Consider the following 25,645-nt stretch of genomic DNA (forward strand, 5'->3'; position numbering starts at 1 on the left):
TTAGTCAACCTTAAAACAGAAAACCCAGCCTCCTTTTATTAAACATTAAGTCTCATCTCCCTCTACCTGTGGTCTGGAAATTCCAACACACTTGTCCTGTGGAAAGCAATAATCACCTGCAGAATGTTTCAACTGAGCTGCCACAGCAGTGCATTGTTGGTCCCTCACACCAGAGTGACCTTCAAACGTCTTATCACCTTGAGAGGTGAGTCTCCCCTGTTCCACAGCAAAAGAGGATGCCTGCAACTGGGTCTGCCCAGCATCCTTTCCCACTTCCTCAGCCAACAACACTCCCATTTTCCTTTGAGGGAACCATCCCAGCTCCATTCTCAGTCCAAGGGGGCAAGAGTCTCAGAGCAAGTAAGAACACTGCAATCCTTTGGCCATTGTGATTGGTTGGGAGATAGGCTCACAATGTCTTCTTGGCCAATCAGAAACAATGAGCCCTTGGACCTCTGTTGGAATGGCTGGGAAGGAGTCATTCTCTTTCCCATGGGGTTGCCAAGTAGATGGGATGGAAGTCTGGAACAACTGGGGGCCATCTTTGCTACCCTAAGGAAGAGACACATAAGAGCCAGGAGAGGGAGAGGGACTCCTGATCTTCACACACTCATGCCTCTGCTCCACACCTTTCAGTTTCATACATGCACAGAAGTAGAGAGACCAGGGTAATGAATCACCATGTAGCCATCAACATTTCGCTGATCTTGGCACGTCTATCCTCCCTGCTTTTTTAGGGGAGACAGGGGAAGAGCTGGAGTATTGTAAAGTACTTAGACACCAGGTCACTTCACCCACACATACCTCAATGTTAAAGCAGCTCTGAACCACGTGTCTGTCATGTGCAATCACTGAAAGATATGTGTCTCATCTAGAGAAGCCTTCCTTATGGCCATAACCTACTAGACTGATGATGCTGAAAGCTTTCGGGGCCTGCTGTTTAGCCCACATAAGAGGAGATTGGTCTGTGGACAGGGGAAGTGGGGGAGGGCACCAACCTACCGTGGAGGGTTTCGTAGGCCTGAATCACCTCTGACATGAACATGGGCCTCTGGCGGGCAATATTGGCCAGGGAGCCCAGGGCTGTGGTCAGGTTGATGGAGGAGATAGCGGGGTGCACCATGAACTTGAGCAGCTGCTCCAAGGCTGCCTTGCCTTCTTCCCACAGCACATCTAACGAGGGAGAGAAAAGGACCAGTTAGTAGGCGGCTTTCTCCCTGGCCTCCAGAGAGAGCAGTCTTTGGGACCAAAAGGAGAAAGATCCTCGTACATGGATGGCTGTGACTGGCTAAAAAAACTCAGGAGATTTAGTGCGTGACGAGTCTGACTATAATACTATTAATAAAAATCTAGAGATGACGCTCAAAGCATGGGCTTGCAATCCTGACCAAGTAGAAATAATTTAAAATATCCAACTATAAGGAATCTGTCTGAACTACACTAACGTAAAACTTTGAATATGTACACACGTGACAACACACAGACAGAGGACTCAAAATTCTCTGAACCACCAGCGTCCTTGATCCATTCACCAAAAGTGAACTCTGAAACTGTGGCAAATATCTTTCCTGACATTTCTTGTGCAAAAACCTACTGGATGCGACATTATACAAAACAGTGAATAAAATACAGAATGTAATGTAGCCATTCTAATGGAATATTTTGTAACATCTGAACATGATATTGTTTGGGAAAGATGCAACTTAATTTTTGTTGAGTTCAAAACGTGGTCAAACAATATAGAAGAACAGCTAACATCTGTGGAATGCTTACAATGCCAGCCATATAAACTCACCAAAAGCTCATACTAACACCCTAAAGTAGATGCCATAGTAATGACTCCGGATTTACCAATGAAGAAACAGGCTCAGAGAGAATAGGTCGGGTGCTCAATGGCAGAGCAGAGATTCAAACACAAGTCATTACACTTTCATGCCTCTCAGCTGGAAGTATTAAGCATGGCCCTGTTTTCTATAAACAAACCCAACAAACACAAAACTATGAACATACACATATAAATACCTATCTTTGCATAGAAAAGACCTGAGAGGAAACAATACTCTTGGCAGTATTCATCTCTGAGAAGCAGGACTGGGGAAGGACGGAATTTCCTTTCCTACTCCTCCATATTTATTGCTTGACACTAAAACGGGCATGTACTACTTTTATAATTTGCAATCAGAAAAGCTGCAGAACTAGCTGGTATTTACTACTGGGTGCTCACATTCCCATGGAACAGCACTACCAACCTGGAAGGGCACTACTGCCATTTCATTTTACAGAAGGAAGATAAGGTTCAGAAAGAAGTAATTTGCCCAGGCTCACGTGAGGAAGAGGTAACACTGAGATTTGAATGTGGCATCAGGGCTCTTAAGCACTGTATCAAACTGATTCCAGAAATGAAAAACTATGAAGAAAGGGGGAAAGGGGGAAGGAGGAGAAGGGAGCCGGTGCAGTGGCAGACCAATGGCACCAGCTGAAGGGGCACTCACTGTACTGGATGTAGGGGTGGTCACGAGGGATGCGGTCCAGGCTGATGTCGTGCTCCTGGCGTCGGGGCACCTCCGAGTCAGCCATGCGGGGCGAAAGGGTGACGATGAGGCCCTCCACGAACTTGATGGCATGGGTACGGATGCCGTCATTGTCAGAGTCCAGCAGCAGGATGATGTCCCCAGCCATGGCCGACACCATATCCCAGCAGGCCTCCTGGAGCTCACTGATCACCCGTGACTTCACCATCCACTGTGTGTGGGCCGGGGAGGGGTGGACAGACAGGCGAATGGGGACAAGACGCCAATCACTGACTCCACCACAGCTCAGAGATCCATCAACGATGATACATACGTTCACTGGGGACACGTTCACCGAGTTACAACTCCGTCCCTGGCCCTGGGCTAGGTGATGCGGGGGACAGGACCCAGGGTGACCAAGCCAGGCCTGGCCCTGCCCTCATAAGGTTCAGAGGTAGTGACAAGGCTGAGTGTTGAAGGCTCAGATCTTAAAGAAGCCAAAGGAACAACAATGCCGACCTCACAAGGTGGTGGCAGAGAGCAAACGATTTCTTCCTTTCGATAATGTTAATGTACATCACACCACAGTGTGGACCCAGATGGCCCATTTGATCACAAGACCTGGTTCTTGGGGAACGTCTGCTGAACGCATAAATGGATGGATGGATGCAGGGAAAGAGGGGTTAATGGCAACTCCTGGGCTGTTAGAATTTAGAGCCCCTCGTTGTCTGTTCCTAAAGATCAACAGCACATCTTGACCTTGAAAGATGTGATCTGACGCTGGTTTTGAACTCTAAGAGACGAATGAGACCTATCAGGCTGGGAAGGGAGCTCCTACCTGCAGGGCCACCTTGTAGAGCTGGGTCATGGTGAGGATGGCCTTCTTCACCACATTCACATTCTCGTCTCTCAAGAGCATGTTGAGGTTCGCGATCAGTTTCAGCAGCAGCTCAATGTCTCGCTTGCTGGGGATGGAAGAAGAAAGGCAAGGTCAAGGTGGCCTTTGCGCAGGTGATGGGAGCCTGCAGCCTCCAAGGAAAGGGAAATCAGGGCCGATGTGTCAAAAGACTGGAATGCAGGTGGGCACCTGTCGTGTTTGCCAGCATCTGGTACCTTTGGACATAGGTGCGCTCGAACACGGTCTAGGTGGGTCCTACGACGCCCACTCTCTCGTACTGTTAGGGCCTCACAGTTCACCTAAGAGGCAGCAGTGCCAGACCACTGGTGTGAATCTGAACAAGCACCTTTGTCTCATTTTGAATAGCTCCTACCTGGAGGCTTGTTGTGAAAACTGCAACAATACATGTAAAGCTCTTAGAAGGGTATAAGAAAACATTCAACAAATATTAGTCATTAATATTTTAAAGCACTCTGCCTTACGTAATCATGAGTCTTATTTACTAATTTTTTTTACCTAAGATGGAGGGCTCTGAAAGTAGGGGATTCTTCACCATCTAAGTACTAGCAGAGTCTCATTTTTTTTTGAAGGAAAGAATGAAAAGGCCTTCAATAAATATTTGTTCAGTGAATGAATAAATTCAAGGCTACACCTAGAGCTCAGAATGTGAATTTTCACATCATGTTACAATCTCAAGTTAAATATTAAGCTAATCCGTTGAAAAATATGAAACTCAACTATCAGCTACATGAAGGCAGAAACAATATCTGTTTTTATCCAGTTCTATTTCTACAGCCTGACACAAATGCCTGGCACACAGCAGTCATGTGATACATATCTGGAATAAAAAGTGTTTTGGCAAACTCAGAAAATGTACCATTGATTGTCCCAGTGATCTATGAAAATTCTGAATCACTATGTTACTTATCTGAAATTAATATATTATAAATCAACTATACCTCAAAAAAATATCACTCTTCTTTTTTGCTTGTTTGGAAAAACAGTTAAAATTTTAAAATCAAAAGTGCTATATATGCTGCTGCTGCTGCTAAGTCACTTCAGTCGTGTCCGACTCTGTGCGACCCCACAGACGGCAGCCCACCAGGCTCCCCCGTCCCTGGGATTCTCCAAGCAAGAATACTGGAGTGGGTTGCCATTGCCTTCTCCATATGCTTCTCTGTATATGCTAACATGTTAAAAAAAGACAAAACTAACATTTATCAGTGTGGAGAGGGAATGGGGGAGGGGCAAGATGGGGTAGGGGGATTAAGAGGTACAAGCTACTACATAAAAAATGGATAAACTTCAAGGATATATTGTACAGCTCAGAGAATATAGTCAATATTTTATAATAGTTGAGTGGAATATAATCTATAAAAAATTTGAGTCACTATGTTGTATATCTGAAACTAATATATTATTATAAATCAAGTATACCTCAATTGGAAAAAAAAACTCTACCAGTAAAAGATGGGAGACTGAGAATCTGGGCAATGGTGTTATGGACATGGGTTAAAATCCCAGCACTGCCATATACTGGCTGTGTGACCTTAAGAAACTCACTTCACCTCTCTGATTCACAGTTTTCTCTTCAGTTAAATGGGCCAAACAAATAATCCCATGTATGAGGATCGAATAAAAAAGTATTTGGTACAGCAAGGGAAGTGGTTGAAAAATGGTCAGATGTTGTTTACAGCTTGAAGGCAGAGTCGACAGTCCTTACTGATGATGTAGATGTGAAGTGTGGAAGAAGTAGAGGAATAGTGGACGATCCAAGATTTGGACCTTATTAAATATTTGCTGGGGAATCAGAGGGGGAGAATGGGTGTGGGCAGCAGAGGGCAAGACTCTCAGGGCAGGGCCAGGCCAGGAGCCCGAGAGGCTGACTCCAGTAGGGGTGCCCCCACGGATGCCATGCAACACCCCGTACCAAGCCTCCTCGATGAAGCCGATGACAAATTTGCGCACTTCGATAGACTTGTCTGCCTGGAAAGCGATGATCTCCTGCCAGGGTCAAGAAGAAGGTGGGTCAGAGTTGTACCAGGATCACCTCCCTTATCCCCACACCCATACCCTTTCTCTCCTGTTGGCCACTCACATCCAGGAAGTTGTCCAGTAGTGTGGGATCTTTGTTGATGATCAGTTCCTGCACCTGGAAGCAGATCGGGAAAGAGGAGGAGGACAGCCTTATGAAACCAGGGGCTGGTCAGTACAGACAGGCGTGCGAAGGAGAAACCAGCATGGGGGAGCAGCAGATACGTTCAGTTCAGATTCAGCTCAACTCCCAGCATGGCCTAGGGAAGCGGCTTCCCCTGAGTCTCAGTCTACTCTTCTGTAAAATGGGAACCAGAAACAACAGCTTGTAGGGCTACTGTGAGGCTTCAATAAGAAGATGCTACAAGGCGCAGGTCCTGGTGGACCAGTGAGTATGTGAGAGATGCCATGGGACTCCTACCTTCCTGAGGCGCATCCAGCAATTCTCTCCACGCTCCTTCTGTTTCTACTCCCCATTCAACTGCCATAATTCAGCAAGCATTTTATCCCAGTGAGAGCCCACTTCCTGAGGCCCTTGTGTAATACCTGCCAGGCTCTTTGGAATAAGCCCTTCCCAAAGACACTCTCACAGAAGCTCAGTGCCTACGAGCCAAGGCACTATTGGTGAACAGCCCTGACAACCACCCCATGAGGGAGGCCCTGTCAGAACCCCACTCACTGCTGAGGTGGCGTTGGCTACCCAAGGCCATGTGCAGAACAAGCAGAACTGGGGTCCCCTGAACTCCATCTGCCTCCTGTTCTGAACCACACTCAGTACTCCCTAAATCCCCATCCTCTTTTGCTTCTGTACCAGCTATTGTGCCCTCTGCTCAAGACACTCTCCCTCTCTCCCTTGGCCTGGTTCTCTCCTTCTCCTCCAGGTCTCAGCTCAGACATCCCTCTTCTAGGAAGTCCTCCTTAACTGCCCGCCATTAGGCTGGGTCAGAAGTCTCCTCTGGGTTCCACATCCCCCTAGGCGCCTCCATCTCAGCCCTGCCCACTCTGGGTCCCCACTGTTGGGTCACCTGTACGTCTTCCCCACTGGACAGGACTCTGGCGGAGAAGAAACTTGAGGATCAAGAGCATAGCATTTGGAGTCTGAATCCAGCATTCAGGTCCTAATTCTGTCAGGTCCTAGCAGAGTGACCTTGGGCTAATTTAAGCTCTGAGACTCTACTTCTTTCTCTGTAAAACAGAGAAGAAATTACCCTGCCTCAGAGAGCTTTTGTGAGAATTAAACGATGGTGTGGCCGAGCAGCGCTGCGTGCCGTATCCCAAGCGCTTAGACGTGGATGCTAGTGTTAGTACCAGTGCCCTCTTTTCCGAGGCTCCCATCCCAGCTCCTCTCATCCTGCTTAGCCCGGCGTCACCCTCTTCCCCTCACCTGTTTGAGCACTGTGATCTTTGAGTCGTTGGTGATCAGTGCTGCCTGGTTCAAGAGATCTACCACCTGGAAGGAGGGTGAAAGGCAGGTCAGGCCAGCTCCTACAGCACTCCTGAGATCTTCCAGCTAGGGGTGGGTCACCCTGGAGAGGGCCCAGGCCTCCCCACTCCACACCTCTCTCTGTACTCACTCTCTCTGATGTGGTCATGCCATCGATGCCTGGCCCCTCCTCTTGAGTGAAGAACTGTGATGCCACGCTCCGGCGTGTGACGCTGTCCCCACTGCTGGCTGCCATGGCTGTGGCCCGGTACCTGCTGGAGAGGAGGATGGAGCAAGCTCGGCCATTACTCCACTATCTCTGAAGGGCTCTGTATTCGTGGGGTTGTAATCTGGGGGAGACTGATGTCTCCTGGCTAAGAGGCTGTACCCCGTGGAGAACCAAGCCTCACCTCCAGTACTTTACAGAGAGCAGGCTGACCACAAACACCTGCTGGAGGACTGAACAGATGCACGCAGAGCAGCCGCCTCTCTCTGGTCTCAGTGCCCCTCGTCTCTCCAGTTGGGTCCTCCACACAGTAGGTAAGTACTCAGTACATCAGAGAAGGCCTAATCAAATAAATTATACTTCTGCCATTTTCTGGAATATTATGACATTGTGTTTCAAAAGAAGTGGGGGATATTTCTGGACATCTCTCCCAAAGGCACACTGGCAAAAATCAAGAAATAAGAAGGATATCAATTACAGCACTATTCCTAGTAGCAGAAGACTGCTGTCAACCCGAGTCTTCTCAAATAGGGAAACGGGCTGCAGAACTGTGATACATCCACAAAATAAAATACTTCGCAACTGTAAAAAGGAATGAGGCAAATCTCTCTGTGTGCTGATAAACAGTGGGCTCCAGCACATATTAAATTAAAAACAAGCAAAGTGAAGGCAATGTTTACTGTATGTTCCCTTTTCACAAAAGAAAGGAAAAATATATGTATTTGTTAAAAACATCAAAAACGAATGGAAGGAAAAACCAAAAAGTAGGAAAGGGAGCAAACAGGAAAAAAAAGGATGGGTCTCAAAGAATTATCATCATGAAAAGATGACAGTGACAGTCTGCTGCCTCACAGAGGAAGGTATACGATTCAACTGAGTTTTGTCAAGTTTGTGTGTGTGTGTACACAGAATGACCTGAGGCAAGAAACAGCTGGGGCTCAGCTGTCTCTTCTGTAAAGCAGGGATGGCAACAGTGGTGATCTCCCAGAACTATTCTGAGGATTAGATGAGTTAACAGACATAGTAAACATAAGTATAGCTATTTTCACGTGCGGGGAAAGAGATCTGAAGGCTATTGCCTAAACTGTTAATAATTTGAGGAGGTGAAAAAGATGCATCTTTTGAAAGAATCATAATATACCGTACATAGCAGTTTATACTCAACAGGTATCTGCTGAATGAATGACTGTCCAACAGCCTCCTTCCTAGCCTCCCTGCTGCCTGTCACCCCCATATCTTGCTTAGAGTCAAAGCCAAGTAAGTCCTCACCAAGGCCGGGCAGACCTTACATGATCCGGCTCTGCTGTCTCTGCTCTTTCTCTTGGCTCTTTCTGCTCCAGTCACTCTGGCCTCGTCGTCATCGCACCAACATACCCCTTCCTCTAAGCCTCTGTGCTTCTCTTCCTGCTACCTGGATTACCGCTCCCTTCAGATACTGCCACAGCTCTCTTCCTCCTCATCTCCTTCAGGTCTCAACTCAGATATCCCAGCAGCGAGGTCTCCTCTGACCATCTGATTTCAAATTTCCATTTACTCTCCCTCACCATCTGTGTCGCTTTGTTTTTCTCCATGGCGTGGATCATTATAAACACACTACATAGTTATAAGCTCCACGAGGGAAGAGGTGTGTGTGTTCACTTTATCCCCAGCATGGAACAGCGCTTGGCACCAAGTGAAGAAGGAGAAGAAGTGAAGTCACTCAGTCGTGTCCAACTCTTTGCAACCCCATGGACCAGGTTCCTCCATCCATGGGATTTTCCAGGCAAGAATACTGGAGTGGGTTGCCATTTCCTTCTTCAGAGATCTTCCCGACCCAGGGATTGAACCCAGGTCTCCAGCATTGTAGGCAGACACTTTACCGTCTGAGCCACCAGGGAAGTCATCTAGTAAGTATTCAGTAAAAATCTGCTGAGTGTGACTTCCCTGGTGGTCCACAGTTAAGACTCTGAACTTCCAATGCAGGGGACACAGGTTTGATCCCTGGTAGGAAAATAAGACCGTACATGCCACGCAGTGTGACCAAAAGATTAAAAAAAAAAATCTTTTGAGTAAATGTCAAAGGGCTTCAACAATCACTGGGCTTAGTATCCCTCAGTATGCCCTTTGGCTCTGGGAATGCTTGAAAAATAACAGCTAAATATTTATTGAACATTTAGTATGTCCTGGGCACAATTCTCACACAGTAACTTATTTAAACCTCACAACACCCTGTAGCCCATCAAGCGCCTCTGTCCAGGGGATTTCCCAGGCAAGAATCCTAGAGTGGGTTGCCATTTCCTCATCCAGGGGATCTTCCCAACCCAGGGATTAAAGCCGAGTTTCTTGCACTGCAGGCAGACTCTTTGCCACCAAGCCCCAACGGAAGCCCCAGTTCTCATGTTACAGATGTGGATGTTTGAAGTCCAAGGATGTAAAACCACTTGATCAAAGGCTCACAACGATTAAGATGCAGACCCAGCAGCCTGGCTGCAGAACCTAGCCTTCTCAGTCCCACGCGGGACTGCCTCTCTAAAAAGAACTGCTTCCCCTGCCCCCCAGCTCTGTTCATGCAAATTAAAGGTCATGGCCACCCAACAATTCAGTATACTGCTGTTTCCCAGAACACAATGAACGCTTTCATGATGAACTTTTCTTCTCTTTTCATGATGAGAATACACTGAGTCACCCAAACTTTTTACTTGGTGTCCTTCCTCTTCCACATTTTTTTTTTTAAATGTATATCCGTATGTCCTTTGGGCTTCCGTTGTGGCTCAGCTGGTAAAGAGTCCACCTGCAACGCGGGAGACCTGGGTTCGATCCCTGGGTTAGGAAGATCCCCTGGAGAAGGGAAAGGCTACCCACTCCAGTATTCTGGTCTGGAGAATTCCATGGACTGTCGCAAAGAGTCGGACACAACTAAGCGACTTTCACTTTCAAGTATTTCCTTTACTTTTGTCAAAAGGAAGCATACGATAAACAGTTTTCCATTCTGCTTTTCCCTTATATATGCTGCAGTCCATTCTTTGTCTCTGGTTCCTTTTTAACCCCCTTCCCTCATTCCTTTTTACAATTCCATGATATTTTATTTTCTGAAGGCTATCTGGTTTTTTCCTGCCAGTCTCCCTACTAAAGAACATCTGGGGGTGTCTTGCAGTCTTTTGCTATCACCAATAATCATCGTTTCCCCTTCCGTCTCGCTGTGCTCCTTATAGAGTCCTGCCGCCCCACTCCCACCTGGAGTACGACGACTTCCCTTACATTCACAGAGTGGCCCCCTGAGAATCTTTCATTGATTCAACGAACCTTAACTGGAGTTTTCAGCGCGATTCCGCAGTGCTGGGAACACAGCGGAGACCGACACACACCCAGTCCCTACCCACCATGTGGCTCATGGCCACAGACAGGACTAACAAGCCACACAAATAAAGGTTCAATAACAAGTGAGACCCCCCCCCCGCCCAGTGGCATGAAGGAAAGGAACAGCGACCTATGAGATCCTCCAACAGGCGGATTTCGGGACGGAGGGCGGGAAAAGAGGGCTTCGCAGAGGAAGTGACGTTGGTGCCAAGATCCGAAAGATGAATGGGAGTCAGCCAGGCGGAATGAGTAAAAGGATGTTGCAGACAGAGGGGACGGCATGTGCAAAAAGCCTGAGGCGGGAAAGCGTATGGCGAGTTTGAGGAAATCGAAAGGCCAGTGCAGCTGCGCGAAAAGAGGGACAGCAAATTGGCAGAGCTGAGGCCGGGGAGCGCGGACGCGCCTTGGCGGCCACGTTGGAACTTTGCCCTGAGGGTACTGAGGAGCCACGGAAGGGTCCAAAAGCTGGGAAGAAAGTGGGGTCCCGAGCGTCACTGCTCCCTTCTCCTCTCAGTGTCCTCACTGGCCCCGACAGCGCCCCTACCCTTTCAGAGTCCTTCCTCCCTTCGTCCCTGGCTCCCACGCTGCTCGCCCCCCGCTCACCGCGGCTCCGGCTTCCGTCCCCCTCGCGCCCCCTCAGCAGCGCCTCTTCAGAGACGCCGCCGCCATCTTCCGCTCGCCGCCGTGACACTACGCAATCACTGCATTCGGCGGGTCGCTGGGAAATGGAGTCCACTCTGTACCAGCGCCTCCGCCCCTGCCGCGCGAGCGGCCTTCCGCCCTCTCCTTCTGCGAAGCCCGGGCAGCCCTTCATTTCCGTCTTTCGGGCGCCATGCTCTTGGGAAATGTAGTCCTGTGACAGGGGGGCGGGACGGAAGGGGGGCTGGAGGCTTCTGGGAAATGGAGTTCACGAAGACTCTGGTTCCCTGGACGGCTGATGTTAGATTGAACAGAGTCGGATAGGCGAAGCTCCTAGGTCTTGCAGGTTATCTCCAGTCTCAGCGGGATATGAGCAGAGGCCCCGATCCCCTCCACCTTTTGTCCTGGCCATTTACACAATCTGGAGCACTTCCAGTTATCAGACGCTCAGTCTTCCAGTCCGTCCAAAGGGAAATGTGGTTTCGAGGGTCTCCTACCGGTCCTTATAGTAATAGTAACACAACGGGACCTCTGGAGACCACTCGGCTCTGAGCCCCCTTTCCACTCCAACAAGTCTTGCTGGCTGTTCGCCTGCTCCAGTTGAGATGATGAAAACCCTAAGTAGAAGGGACCTAGAGTTCTGCCCTCGAGGCTTTTAGAATGAGCAATTGTTTCCCAGTTATAGCTCCCTCACTCTTCAGCCGTCCCCAGCTCTCTCGTCCCCGGGCTGCGGATCCCGGCGCCTGAGGTCTCTCTCCTCGCAATCCCGCAGGGGGCGCCCCAATCCGGGCGCACCGCCCTTGGGGAGGCGGGAGGGGAGCCTAGGGCGGGCGAGGGCGGGGGTGTCCCGGCTATAAAGCGTGGCCGCCTCCCGCGGCGCCCGGGACGACTGGGACCCTGGGCGGTCGGACGGACGGGCGCGGGTCGGAACTCGGGCAGTGCCGGCCGAGAGATCCGAAACTCTCGGTTCTCCCCGGGCCGGAGAGGGGGTGGGTGGGGGCGCAGGCCCGGGGGATGCTGGGCTCGGTGAAGATGGAGGCCCACGACCTGGCCGAGTGGAGCTACTACCCGGAGGCGGGCGAGGTGTGTCCTCGGGGATGGCGGAGCGGGAATTGGCGGGGGAGGGGGGGGCGGGCAGGAATCAGGGTGCGGGGTTAAATGGGGGTAAGGACCTGGGTGTGGACTCAAACGGTGGCCCCAAATAGACCTGGGAGCGGGGAAACTGGACACACGGAGACCAGGTGTAAGGAGTCAGAGACGGGGGACAATGCATGGGAGCGCGGTTTAGGCAGACTTGTCGGAGTGAGGGCTTAAATGGGAGTAAGGAAGATTCTGCCAAGGGTCAAGTCATAGCTCATACGTGAGGGCTGAGTGTCAGGGACTCAAAGTAAAAGGAATTAAAATGAATAAACCAAAGATAGGAATCAGAGCTGAGGGATTAGGCAACGGAGTTCAAAATTAGGGGGAAATATAGTGAATGAGAGATGGGAGAGGGAGGTCACCATTAAGAGAAGTCTGAGCTGAGAGCTCAGGGTTAGAATTTAGTGTTAAAGATGGGGGTCTGGGGTAGATGTAAGAATTGGGGTTCTGGGATAAGGATTGGGGTTGAGTTCTATTTTAAAGTTAGAAATAGGGGTAGGTGCTCAAGGATAAGAGATGAAGGTGGTCAGAGATGAAGCTTGGTTTGGGGAGTGTGAAATAACAGGTGATTTAAGAGCTGGGGCTCAGATAGATAAGGAGCCAGATGCAGTCAGAGTCGGGATCCTGAGAGCAGGGGGTAGGGGCAACAGCATTGGCAGCAGAGGGGGTCAGTCTCCACCTAGCAGGTCCCTACTATTGACCCTCACCCCTCCCAGCTGAACTTCACGGGTCTAAGTGTTATTAGAGAAACCCTCAGCAGGGATTCTCCTTGTTGGAGTCTGGAGAGTTTCAGATTTCGCCCACCCCCGACCCACCCCACCTTCCACTGATCTCCACAAACTGCTAATGTACTCACCAGTCCCATCTCGGACAGGACAAGACTTCCCTGGAATAGGGGGCAGAGAACAATAATTCGCTTGCCCTAGCTGATGGAGAGTCCTCCCCCAGGTCTAACTTGCATTCCTCTTGCTGCAAGGACTCCGTCTTAGCCTGCTTGCTCTCTAGTCAACATTATGAAGTGGAGGCGGGACAGGGTCCTAGCCAGAAGGTTATGGGGATCTGGATACTTGGGTTTCTAACCTGTATGGGGACTGTGGGCCTGAGGTGGGATGTGGGACTGCAAGGATTAAGTTCTCCAAAGACACTAAGATCTGGGGTTTTCATGGGCCCCAGCGTGCCTGAGTTCTGGGTCTGGGGTTTGAGCTGTAGGGTGGGACTCCTGGATACCCAGGCCTGCGAGGCTTGGCAAGGTGCCCAGGAGGGGCCAGTCCTGGGGCTGTGGAGGTGTGAGGTGCACGTGGGGTGGGGCAGGGAAGGGGTTGGGAGTGTTGAGAGGTGGAGGCAATGTCGGTTCTAGGGTGGGGAAGGCAGAGACCAGGTTGGTGGTGGAGGCTCCCAGGTGGTAGGAGAATCTCAGCTGAACGAACGCCTTGCATAGTTCAGATCCTGGGGGTGTGCTCTAAGGATACCAACTACAAATCAGTGTTTTGGAGGTATATCTTAAAAAGTAAATTGTGGGGCTCTAGGCGGAAGGAGTCATTATTTGGGGCACAGCCTGAAGCTTAGGGGACAAGGTGTGTGGAAATTGTCTCTGAAATTGAGGGACAGTCTAGAGATAGTCAGCATTTGGGGGCATATTTTGGAAGAGATGACATGTAGGGGGCTGGAAATGGACGTACTGTGTGAGGGTCTCCTCAACCTTCCCATCAACAAAACCACCTCCTCCACCTGGGTCAGAACAATGAGAGGAGAAACTTCTGCACTCACTCAGCAACTGAGCACTGGGGGGAACCCCACACTGCTTCTTGCCCACCGCACCCTTCTGCTGGGGTGATGGCACCCCCCTCCACCAGGCTGACTCTTTGTCTGGAGGGAAATTGGAAAGTTATAGTCCTCAGGCATCACCCCCAGACCCCCAGTTCTCACAAATCAGCTGGTCCAACTGCTCCCCCTCCCCCCATTTTCTAGATGGAGAACCTAAAGCCTCTCGGAGTGTAGGGGCCACCTGAGGTCCTAGGCTGGGACCAGGATCAGAAACTAGCTTCTGGCTTCACACCGCCTCCCTGCGCTCCCTGTCACACCCTCCTCCAGAGACAATAAGGAAATGAAAGGGGAGAAATTCCAGCCTCCTGGGGTGGGGGTGCAGGTCCCCTCAGGGCTTCCCCCCCAGTCTCAGCCCCGCCCTCGCAGGGGAGATCCGGTTCAGACCCGGACACTGGGGGTTCATCCCAGCCCCGAGGCGTGTGAAAGCTGACGGTGGATTAGGGCAGCTGGAGGCTTGAGGTCAGACCTCAAGGAGGACTTCCGTGTGGGTGGGGAGCCAGAAAAGAAGGGCTCTGGGGTCCCAGTCTGTCTTCCTCTGTGATACAAGAGTCTGACTGAGCTGGAGAAGCGTCAGGGGTCATAGAGGGATTCAGGAACTCTCTGTGGATCCCCCTGAGTTCCAACACCTCCCCTCTCTCTGAAGGACCCTCTTCCCTTACTTTTGGGGACGGACCAGAGCCAGCCAACCACAGGGGAGACCAGTGCATGGGGGAGGGGAATAGCTGTGGCTCCAATTTCAATGTGAGACTTCTAGAGAGATGGTGGTGCCCAGGGAAGGGGCAGAGAGATGCAAAGATGTACTGAAGGAGGAAGAAAGAGAGGGGTGGATGGGAAAGGAGAGGGGTAATCAGAGACAGAGTTCCAAGGACTGGAGAAAGAGGTGTGAGAGAGATGGGCAGGGGCAGAGGAAGAGAGAGATGGGAGCTGTGAGTGTCTTTTTGTGCGAAAAGAAAGGCAGGGAGGGAGAGAAAGAGATGGAGGAGAGAGAGACAGATAAAGGGAGAGAGTGTGGGGGCAGGGGGAGAGACAGAGGAGGGAGGGAAGAGAGGGAAGGAGTGTAGAGGTACCGAGACAGGGAAGGAGATGAACAGACACATATAATGCCAACAGGGAGAGTCAAAGAGACATAAGAAGAAAGAGCTAAAAAAAAAAGAAAGAGCTACTTGGATAGACACGTGAAAAAAGACAAGGGAGAGTTTCTCTACTGGAATGCAGACCTGGGGTTGGTTACCACCTCTCTGGCTCCCTGAGTGATCCTGGCAGTTCCTTCTTCTCTCTGGGCCTTGGTCTGTGCAGACACTTAAGTGACAGGGTGGGTGAGATGGGACACACTGACTCAGTGGTGGTTCCCATCAGAGCTAGAGCAGCACCCCCAGTGCCATGAGACCCACCCCACCCCCTGGGACAGGAAGCAGGACAGACAGATGGAATATTGCCAGAGAATGAATGGAAGGCTGGATGAAATGCTCACAGAATGAGAAGTCCCCATCCACCAAGCTTTGTACTTTCCTTACTTATCTTGTTCACTTCCTGCTAGACTGACAGCTCCCTGAGAGCAGGCGTTTCCGAGTCTTGGTCACTGCTTTTATAGCTGGATCCAGAACACCCGTGTGGAGCCAGACTGCCTGGATCCAGGATCCCAGTTCTCCTCCTTCCTTGCTGTGCGACTCCTGGACAATCTCTCTGGGGCCTCAGCTTGCTCAGCTGAAAAATGGGTGTCATGATAGCACTTCCCCCATAGTGTGGTCACAAGGATGAGAGCAGAACTTTCCTGGGAAGTGCCTGGAGTAGTGCCTGGCACACAGTAGGTGGTCAGTTGAATATTTGAGAGATGAGATAGTTACTTACAAAGACATAGCAACGTCTACCTTATTTCACTGAGCTAAGATGCGCATTTTCCCCCCATTTGAACCTTTCTGAAAATGGAATGGGTTTTACAGTCAGTGGTGTCTGGAGATTATAACTGACAATGTTTTTTTCCATTCTTATTGACACTTAAAATACTACTGAAGCTTAGATTTGATGACATTTAATAAACAGATGACGTATATTAGGTGGAAATATGTGATTTCTGATTTTCAGGTGCTTTGACTTATAAAGCTATAATTTTATAACCTAAAAGATGGATAGAAAGTACACACGTAGATTCCATTATTAGATAAATCAGCAGTTATCAATTTTTTTTCTTTTTGGTCTCAGGACCTCGTCACACTCTTAAAATTATTGAGGACCCCAAACAGTTTTTATTGATCAGGGTTATATTGGTTGTTACCACATTCAAAGTGAAAACTGAGACATTTTAAAAATAGGCATTCATTCATTTACAAATAGCAACAATGTGTTAGTGTAAGCAGTGTGTATTTTTATTAAAATAACTGTATTTCAGAACACTGAAGGAGAGGAGGGGCACAGTGACATTTTTGCCTGTCTCTTTAGTGTCTGGTTCAGTAGAAGCCAGCTCGATTTTCCTAGCTGCTCCTACCTTTGGTCTGTTGCAATATTCCATGTCATGTGGACGCTGGAAAACTCCACTGTACGCTCGTGAGAGTAACCAAGTGAAAAAGGTTAGTCATATCTTAGCATTATATGAAAATGGTTTGACCTCGCTGGTCCCCCCAAAAGAGTCTCAGACAACTCCCCAGGGTGTCCTGGACCACACTTTGAGAACCACTTAAAGCCTGTGCACTCCAGGACATGAGATGTGGGAGATGGGGAGAGGGGTGCGTGAAGAGGGGGCAGAGAGAGACTTGAAGAGACAGCCATTTACAGAGGCAGGTAAAGATGGAAGAGCAAGAGGCACAGATAGAGGGACCCAGAATGGGTCCAGCCACGCTTTACTTACTAACAGAGTAGAGACTCACCACTTGCCATCTCTCCTTCTCTCCCTGTAGGTCTATTCTCCAGTGACCCCAGTACCCACCATGGCCCCCCTCAACTCCTACATGACCCTGAACCCGCTGAGCTCTCCCTACCCCCCAGGGGGGCTGCCTGCCTCTCCGCTGCCCACTGGACCCCTGGCGCCCCCAGCCCCCACAGCGCCCCTGGGGCCCACCTTCCCAGGGCTGGGTGCCAGCACTGGTGGAGGCAGCAGCTCAGGGTACGGGGGCCCGGGCCCGGGGCTGGTCCACGGGAAGGAGATGCCGAAAGGGTACCGGCGGCCCCTGGCCCACGCCAAGCCGCCCTACTCCTACATCTCGCTCATCACCATGGCCATCCAGCAGGCGCCGGGCAAGATGCTTACCCTGAGCGAGATCTACCAGTGGATCATGGACCTCTTCCCGTACTATCGCGAGAACCAGCAGCGCTGGCAGAACTCCATCCGCCACTCGCTGTCTTTCAACGACTGCTTCGTCAAGGTGGCGCGCTCCCCGGACAAGCCGGGCAAGGGTTCCTACTGGGCTCTGCACCCCAGCTCAGGTAACATGTTTGAGAACGGCTGCTACCTACGCCGCCAGAAGCGCTTCAAGCTGGAGGAGAAGGTGAAGAAAGGGGGCGGCGGGAGCTCGGCCTCCAGGAACAGTGCGGGGTCGGCCTCCACGGCCACCGCCCCTGCCGCCACTGTGGCCTCCACGCCGCAGCCGCAGCCCCCGCCCCCTGAGCCGGAGGCCCAGGGTGGGGACGAGGTGGGGGCTCTGGACTGTGGCTCACCCGCTGCTCCCTCCACACCCTACTTCACTGGCCTGGAGCTCCCAGGGGAGCTAAAGCTGGATGCGCCCTACAACTTCAATCACCCTTTCTCCATCAACAACCTGATGTCGGAACAGTCGCCAGCACCCCCCAAACTGGACGTGGGATTTGGGGGCTACGGGGCAGAGGGTGGGGAGCCTGGGGTCTACTACCAGGGCCTCTATTCCCGCTCTCTGCTTAACGCATCCTAGCAGGGGTGGGGTGGGAGCGTGCTGGGTGGGATATGGCTGTACCTCATATCATCGGGCTCTTGGGGCCTGACCTTCCCCGGAGACACCTTGCTCACCCAGTCTGTCAACATCTTGGTTGGTCTACTGCTCACCGTGGTGACTGCCATCACTGTGGGCATCGTGTTGATCCACTGAGTACTATGATAGCTGCCACTGACATCATGGTGGGCCCACTGAGTACTGTGAAGACTGCCATACTGATTGATGTGATGAGGTTGACCTGTTGGGTCTTCAGATGGCCACCCTCTGGGATGACTTCTTGGTTGGCCCCTTGGGTGCTGTGATGCCCAGCCTCTTGGCTGAGCCTCTGGATGTGATGGTGGCACCATTTTGGTTATGTCTTTGGCCCATTGGTGCTACGATGGCCACCATATTGACGGTCTGCCATCACCCGTGTACCGCTGTGCAACATAATGGCCACCACAGCCCCGGTGTTGGCCATGTCATCCCTGTCTCTGGTGTGAGCTGAGTGAGGGGTAGAGATGAGGATACTCCTTGTTTGTTGTTGTTGTTGTTGTTTTTTCCTGGAGCCCATTCTCCCTCTGATCCAGGAGAAACCAGAAAGGACTGGTTAGGGTGTGGTGGATTTCTACTAAAGTCTGGTTCTTGCCGGGGAAGGGGGATACTGGCTGTGTTTGACCATTAAAGGCACCATTTCTGCCTCTTATTGAATGTATCTTTTCCTTAGCCAGTGGGCCCTTCGAGGCTGAAACAACTGAATTGCTGTGTCCTGTCCCCTCTCCTTCCTGCCCCCAAGAGCCGTTTGCCTCTGGGGGAAGGGCTGGGGGAGGCATCGACCTGACCTTTGGCTCTTTGCTGTCCCTGACCCCAAGGACAGTTTGCTCACAGATAGCAGCCCCCGCAGCCATGGGGCCGGGGCAGCAGGCGGAGGTGGCTCTGAAGTGACCAAGGCCATCTCCCCACCCCCACTCTCTCGACACATGCCTCTAGCACTGAGGTTTAGAGAGCCCTGGGACCGCTCAATTTTTGGTTAAGCTGGAGGGGAGGAGGAGGAGGAGGAGGAGGAGGGACAAACGAGGTGCCAACTGAAGGAGACTGTGTGTGTGTGTGTGTGTGTGTGTGTGTGTGTGCATGCGCGTGCGCACGTTTGTGCGCCTGTGCCTCTGTGGATCATAGGATATCGCTACAGCCATTGAGGTCCCCGTGGTCTGCTGTGGGTGTTATCTATGGCTTGTATCCCTTAATTGTGTTAGTTTCTATGTCCATCCTCTGTGTGCTTACTGTAGATGTCTCAGGATACCAGACTGCTGTGCGTCTGTCTTGTTTTTTTTGTGTGTGGTTCTCTGACACACCTATCCCTGGGACCCTCTGGATCTCACACTGTTGGATGTGTGTGTCTGTACGTCCCTTTGTCTACTTGCCTGCTGCCTCAAAGAGTCTGCCTGTGCCTACATCGGTGGTGTGGGTCATTGTGTGTTTCATGTGTATTTCTGTGAGTCAGCATCTGTCTGTATGTCTTCTAAAAAGTTATGTCTCTGTAACTTATGCCTGGCTTTGCTACCTCCCTGTCACTGCTGTGGCTGTGTGTGAGTGTATATTGGCTGGCTCTAGTGTGTCTCTGTCTCTTTCACATGCAGGTGTGGGGAAAAGGAGCTGACTCTTCCTTTGGGCGCTAGGGGCCTCTGGGGGCCTCTGGGTTTGGGGTCTAGGGGCTTCTATTCGTCCAGGTCTCTGCCTAGGCTCTGAGTCTGGTATCTGTGGCTCCAATGTCCCTGAGGGCATGGCTCTCTGAGAAACATAGGTGTGTTTTTCACGGCCCTTATTTCACAGGGTGGAAACTGAGGCCCAGAATGGGAAAGGCCGGGGCCGAGGTCATGCCGCCAGGCTGGCTGGAGCAGGTGTTTTTTCCTTAGTTTGTATTTGCCTTTCATGGCTGTTGGCTCTATAGCCACTCATTCATTTAGTCAGTCCATTCAAAGACCAAAAGCTGTTTCTTTACGTGTGTGTGTGTGTGTATGAGAAAGTGACAGACAGACGGAGGACAGAAGGGAGAGGGATGTTTCTCCCACTTCCCGTGTGTCCATCTGTCTGTCCCCTAGTGTCATCTGTGTCCCTACTTGTCTCTGTGTCTTAATCTCTGTCCTTTGGTTTGTGGGCAGCTCGCACATCCTCTGTGCATCTGTCTCTCGAATGTTCTGCCTTGCTCTCTCTCTCTCTCATCCTCTCCATTCCTCTGAGTCTGTCCCTCCCTCCCTCTCTGAATGCTCCCTCCTTCCCTGGGGGCTCTAAGTCTTCCCTTCTTGGGGTCTGCCTCCCCCCACTCCCTTGGTTCTCCGGCCTCTCTCCTCCTCCTTTGGCCTCCCTCTCCCGGCTCCCTGAGTTTCCGCCTCTACCTGCCACCTCGCGGGCCAGGCCCTCTATTTCTGTCACCGTGCCCGCCCCACCGGCTGCGTGTCACCCCCCGCCCCCTGCCGCGCTGGCTCCCCGTCAGCCGTCCCACCAGCCTCGCTGTCCTGGGCAGGCTGGGGAATTCCTCCCGGTTCCTGGAAAAAACAACTGGTGCCGAGAGAAAGGCCCTCAGTCTCCCCGGGTGCCCGCCCCCCTCCCTCGGGCCTGGGGGTCTCTCCCGGAGTCGGCCGGCCCGAGGCAGGAAGCCCTGCGGTTTCTGGCTTCTCCCAGGCGGCCTCCGGATCTGGCCCCCGCCCCCCGGCCAACAGCCCAAATATTATTCCGCAGGAGGAGTCGGTGGCGGCCGGAGGAGGCCCAGGCTGAAAGAGGCTTTCAGGGCGGCCAGGCCTGGGGCTTCCTGTCCCCAGGCTCAGGCCTCAGGCCGCCCCAGTGGGGACCTCAGGTGGCCGGAGGGGCGGGTGTTGTTGTAGGGTCCTGGGGGGGAGGGTGGGGCCATCCGTCAGGGTGTCTGGTGGCCACTGGCTCGGCCGGCGTGGGCAGGTGTGACCCCCACCCCAGGGACAGCCGGCGGGCGGCCAGCATGGAAAAGTACCACGGTCACACATGGGACGCACGGACAGACATGAAGACGCTGGGGGTCAGGGACGGAGGGACAGCACGGGGACGCGGAGAAGCCTGGGCTGGGACAGACGGACCTGGGCACAGCTTGTGGCTTTGGGTGACGTGGTCCAAGGGAGGAGCCCGTGGGTGGGGAAACAGAGGGCAAGGCAGGGTCCCTGCTGTGAGCAGAGAGCCACCTGCCTCAGAAAATGTGAGACGATGATGGCGAAGAAGAGAAACGAAGAAGAAGATAACAACAGTTACTCAGGCGCACCACGTGTCTGGCATCGTGGAAGCACCTGACAGTTAGTGGAGCCAGTCCTTCCCACCACCCATTTTATTACTGGGAAAACTGAGGCATGAAGAAGTAACTTGTCCAAGGTCACACAGGTGGTGAGTGGGGAGCTAGAACTTGAACCCGGGCCCAGAGATGGGGCCCTAAATCAGGGCGCTGTTCTAGAGGGGTAAGAGCAGCACAGCGGGGCCCTGGGGTCCCAAGCCCTCCCCCATGCTCAGCCCCGCTCACACCCCGCAACCAGAGGCCGAGGGGGCACCCCAGAAGCCAGCAGTCCGGGAGTCGATGTCAGCGTGTACCTTGGTGTCAGCGTGTCACTGTCATGGCGTCTGCAGGCCTCCGTGTTACTCCGTGATCTGTGTGGTCAGTGTGTGAGCGAGTGCTGCGTGCGCCCGTGTGTCTCGGCGTCAGGGGCTTGTTGCTGGGTTTCCGTGGGTGTTTGTGTCGCGGTGTCTGCATGTGTGTCCCTGTGCTGCCTTCGTCTGCAGTGTGTCTGCCTGTGTTCTCAGTCTCTGTGTTTTGTCGCCGCGTCTCTGAGCTCACTGTGTTTGCCCACTGCTGTGTCCTGGTGCCTGTCACCATGTCTATTACAGCGTGTCTCTGTCACTGGCTTCTGTGGGTCTGTTTATGTCTCGGACGCTCTGGGTCTGCCTATATCTGTCCCTGTGTGTCACTGTGTCTGTCCCCCTATGTGTCACCATCTACCCAGGTGTCCCGTGGGTTTTACTCACCACCCAGGCCACAGGTGGGCGTGTCAGGCCCACTGGTGCCCAGAGCTGCAGCCCAGCCCATCCCACCCTCGCCCTGCCATGGGCCAGGCTGGGCGCCTGTTTGCAATGCCTGCCCCAGGTAAACACCAAGATCCGGAACGCAAGGGCCACCTCCCTCACCTCCGCTCCCTGCCCCTTAGCCTGCCCTGGACTGGGCTGGCCCAGAGCCCCACAGGCGGTGCCCCTAAACTGGAGATGTGCCCTGACCCTTCCCCCACCCACGGTCCCCCACCTTCCCAAGCCCCCAGCCTTGGCCTTTGCCTGCTTGCTTCTCTTTGTCAACCCCTGGCTGTCTGCTGGCCTCTCTGCTTCTTTCTGTCCCTACTTCCTCTCACCTGCATTTCTCTGTGGTTCATTCTCTGGAATGACCCTTGTCTTCATTCTGTCCCATCTACCTTGGACTTTTTCTGTCTTTTCTCAGGGAAATCTGATCTCTCTCCTTTCCTGATCTGTCTCTGATTGAGCCCACCGACTCTCTCTGGCACCTGGTTTTTAACTCGGGGCCACGATCTGCCAGTCTCTTCCTGTTTCTCTCGAACCTTGTAAGTCCCTCTCGAACCTTGTAAGTCCCTCTCACCCGGAACCGCTCAGTCTTGGTCACTGTCTCTGACGCCCCAGACCCCACAGGAGCAAACCTCTGCTCTACCAGGGTCCTTAGGGGGGGACTGTGTGGCCCCTAGCCTCCCACCCCAGCTCACTGGTAGATATATATATATATATATAAAGGTATATGTACATATTATTTATATCTGTACCCAGGGGCAGGAGGGGCAGACACTGGAGCCTTTGTGTAGCCACTGCCCGCTGCCTGCCTGCCTGCCACTCCTCTCTCTTCGTCCCTGCGCCCGCCCGCCCTTACTCCCCCCGCACAGAAAGGTTCCTGTGGGGCCTGCCAGCTTCCTCTGCCTGAGGTGTGAGTGGGCACGCCACAGGGCAAGGCGGGCAGGGGGGACTGGGGGATTTTTCCAGCTCCTGGGAAGGTTTCCGGGTGGGGAGGCCTCTGGAAGGAATGGGACTTCTCAGCTGGGCTGCCGTCTGTCTGTCTGTGTCTGTCTGTCTGCTGTCCCTGGGCGTCCTGGGTCCTTAACCTGGCTTCTCCCTGGGAGTTTGTCCATCCAGCTAATGTCATTCTGACTCTTTTCTCTGTCAATCTGCCTCTTATTCCCTCCTGCACACACTGTCACTGGGCGTCTATACTAGGCCCTCTGTTGAGCCCTGGACACAGAGCTGAACAGGATGCTGTCCATCTCAGCTGATTCCTTGCTTTTTCGTTTCATCTCTTCTCTCAGGGCTTGAAACCCTCTACTTGTTCCCATTAAAAGAAAATCCAAAGTCCTTCCTGCGGATCACAGGACCCTCCATGTGCCCTTATGATCCTGCTGACCTCAGTTGTATGTCTCTCCCTGTTGCCAGAGCTGCACTGACTGCCTGGCTACTTCTGGAGCGAACCATGCAGGTGCCCACCTCAGGGCCTCTGCACAAGCTATTCTCCCAGAGTGTTCCTGGCTTGCTCCCTCACCTCCTTTAGTTTTTAGTGTCATCTTAGAAAGCCCTGCCTCCCTTTTTAAAATACCAATCTCTGGCGCTTCCCTGGAGGTCCAGTGGTTAGGACTCTGCACCTCCATTACAGGGGGCGTGAGTTCGATCCCTGGTCGGGAGCTGAGATCCACATTTTATGGGTCAGTATCTCCCACCTGAACGTCAGCTGCATGAGAACAGAGATGGCATTCTGTTCCCCGCTGTATCCCCAGCACCTACAGCAGAGCTGGTCACACAGTGGGTGCTGAATAAACATTTCTTGAAGGAAAGAAATCCATTAATCTATCCATCCTTTAAACAGCCAGTGCTGGGCAAGACTGGGGATTCGGTGGGACTGAGACAGCCTTGATTCTGCCTTTATGGGACTTGCAGTGCAGTTCTATTAAGATGTAGAATGCTCAGGGCTGGGATAGGGGAGCAGGAACCCAGAAATAGCACCTAACACAGACTGAGGGTCAAGGAGGGCTTCCTGGAGGACGTGTCAGCAGAGTTAAGACCTGGAAGGTGAGGACTGAGCCAGGTCTTAATATAGGGACCAAGTGACTGACAGACCCAGCCCTGCCCTTCTTATGTATTAACTCTTTAGTTCAAACCTGTACCTTTCCCTGACTTCACAGCCTGCCCCCTCCCTCTCTCCTCTTTATCATCCTCTTTTTGACTCTCTCTTCTCTCTCCTTTCTCTATTGTTGGCATTTCCTCAGTGTATCTCAGCCTCTCTTAACCAGTTGGGATATTTCTCTTTTTTGAATATTTGTCTCTGTTTCTACATCTCCCTCATCTCTGAGGGTCTTTCATTGATCTCTCCTTTTTTCTCTCTGGGTTTCTATCTTCTCTCAATGAGTCAGTCTCTACAGCTCCTTCATCACCTCTGTGGCCTCCATCTTTCCCTCAGTCTCTCTCTGTGTCCCTGTCTCTCTTTCATGAAGCCTCTTCATCCACTCACTGATCCCCAAATCACTCCAGAGCCTCTTGGCTCGGGCCCCACCCTGGCCCTGAATGAAGAGGGGCTGATCCAGCCCCCCACACCCACGCAGTTCAGGCTGTCTGCTCTGTTAATAGTTAACCCAACCTCTATCTAGAATACACACTGGCCAGGCTGGGGGTGACTCCCCTGCCCCCCACCCACCCACCAGCTGTTCTTAAAGGACCAGGTGTCCTCCACAGGTCTTTAGCCTCCTGGGGCATAGTGCCCTGGCGTCTGAAGTCCTCTTAACTCAGGATGGGGGCAGGGGGAGCTACTCAATACTTGGGTCTGCAGAGCTGGGTCAGGGGAGGCCACAAGATTGCCCAGGAGGAGTGCTCAGGCTTGGAGCTCCATCCAGCGTCTCCCTTGCCCCACACTTATCGCCTTGGTGTATTTAATCAGGGGTGGTTTTCCCAGCCCTGCCCAGAGCCCAGGCTGGCAGTGCCAGGGGTGACAGAACACCTGAGACCTGGTGGCTGGGGGCAGGGAGGGGACCCCCCAGACCAAGAACTGAGGGTGCTCCAGCTACGGAGGACCAGGCCCTAGGGTCCCTAATATTTGGGAGCTGGGACTTGCGGGTGGGACACCTGGGTAACCAACATGGGTCTGGACGTTAAGGCCTTCCAGAGTTGGGTGATACAACAGCTGGGTTCCTGACACCTGGGGCAACCTAGGGCCGCACAGCCGTCTGACAGTCACTCCCCATCTCTCTGGCCACCTGCTGGCCTTTGCACCCCGCTTTCCCCCTTCCCGGAATCTCCACGTCAGGGTCGCGCGAGGGGCGGGGGGTGGGGTGGGGAAGGCCGCTGGGGTGGGGGCTGGGCTCTTGGGGCCGCCCCCTCCCCTTAACCCCTGCTTTGCCGCAGCTCGCTCAGGCCCCGCCCCCTGACGCCAGCGAGCAGGAAGTCCTGGTTAATAATCAGCCGGCCGGGACAGGTGCGGGACAAGGCCGCACACATCAGAGGTGACCGCGGGGGGAGTGCCTTCCACCCGGCCAGTCACGGTGTCTCAGGGAGGCCGCCCTTGAGGCTGATCTGAGATGGGCGCGCAGTTCAGGGCACCAGCAGGCGAGCAGCAGTCACCGTCTTCCCAGGGACCCTGTTTAGTGCACTTCAGGAGGTAAATGTCCTCGCGCAGTTCCCCCTAGCAATCTGGCCTAA

General features: G+C 52.6%; 2 protein-coding genes across 8 annotated transcripts in view; one reads left to right on the plus strand and one right to left on the minus strand.

The window, feature by feature from the left end:
- Positions 1-11,185, minus strand: part of SYMPK (symplekin scaffold protein) — a 33,265-nt gene extending 22,080 nt beyond the window's left edge. The window contains exons 1-9 of one of the 7 annotated variants that reach the window (XM_019979494.2): positions 11,031-11,185; positions 7,276-7,432; positions 7,017-7,137; positions 6,827-6,892; positions 5,507-5,560; positions 5,339-5,412; positions 3,349-3,475; positions 2,493-2,742; positions 1,003-1,173 (exon numbers count right to left, since the gene is read on the minus strand). In XM_019979494.2, the coding sequence (XP_019835053.1) occupies positions 1,003-1,173; positions 2,493-2,742; positions 3,349-3,475; positions 5,339-5,412; positions 5,507-5,560; positions 6,827-6,892; positions 7,017-7,121 (847 nt within the window). In that variant the 5' untranslated portion in view covers positions 7,122-7,137; positions 7,276-7,432; positions 11,031-11,185. Of the gene's footprint in view, positions 1-116; positions 359-1,002; positions 1,174-2,492; positions 2,743-3,348; positions 3,476-5,338; positions 5,413-5,506; positions 5,561-6,826; positions 6,893-7,016; positions 7,141-7,275; positions 7,533-10,373; positions 10,480-11,030 lie in introns of those variants that run through there. The other 6 variants (XM_019979491.2, XM_070771298.1, XM_070771300.1 and 3 more) reach the window with 6 other exon arrangements.
- Positions 11,186-11,958: 773 nt separating this feature from the next.
- Positions 11,959-18,614, plus strand: FOXA3 (forkhead box A3). The gene is made up of 2 exons (XM_019980194.2): positions 11,959-12,149; positions 16,922-18,614. Exons 1-2 carry the CDS (start codon positions 12,081-12,083, stop codon positions 17,906-17,908), a joined length of 1,056 nt encoding a protein of 351 aa, XP_019835753.2. The 5' UTR covers positions 11,959-12,080; the 3' UTR covers positions 17,909-18,614.
- The last annotated feature ends 7,031 nt before the right edge of the window (positions 18,615-25,645 follow it).

This window comes from Bos indicus, chromosome 18 (genome assembly GCF_029378745.1).
Source record: "Bos indicus isolate NIAB-ARS_2022 breed Sahiwal x Tharparkar chromosome 18, NIAB-ARS_B.indTharparkar_mat_pri_1.0, whole genome shotgun sequence".
Classification (NCBI taxonomy): domain Eukaryota; kingdom Metazoa; phylum Chordata; class Mammalia; order Artiodactyla; family Bovidae; genus Bos; species Bos indicus.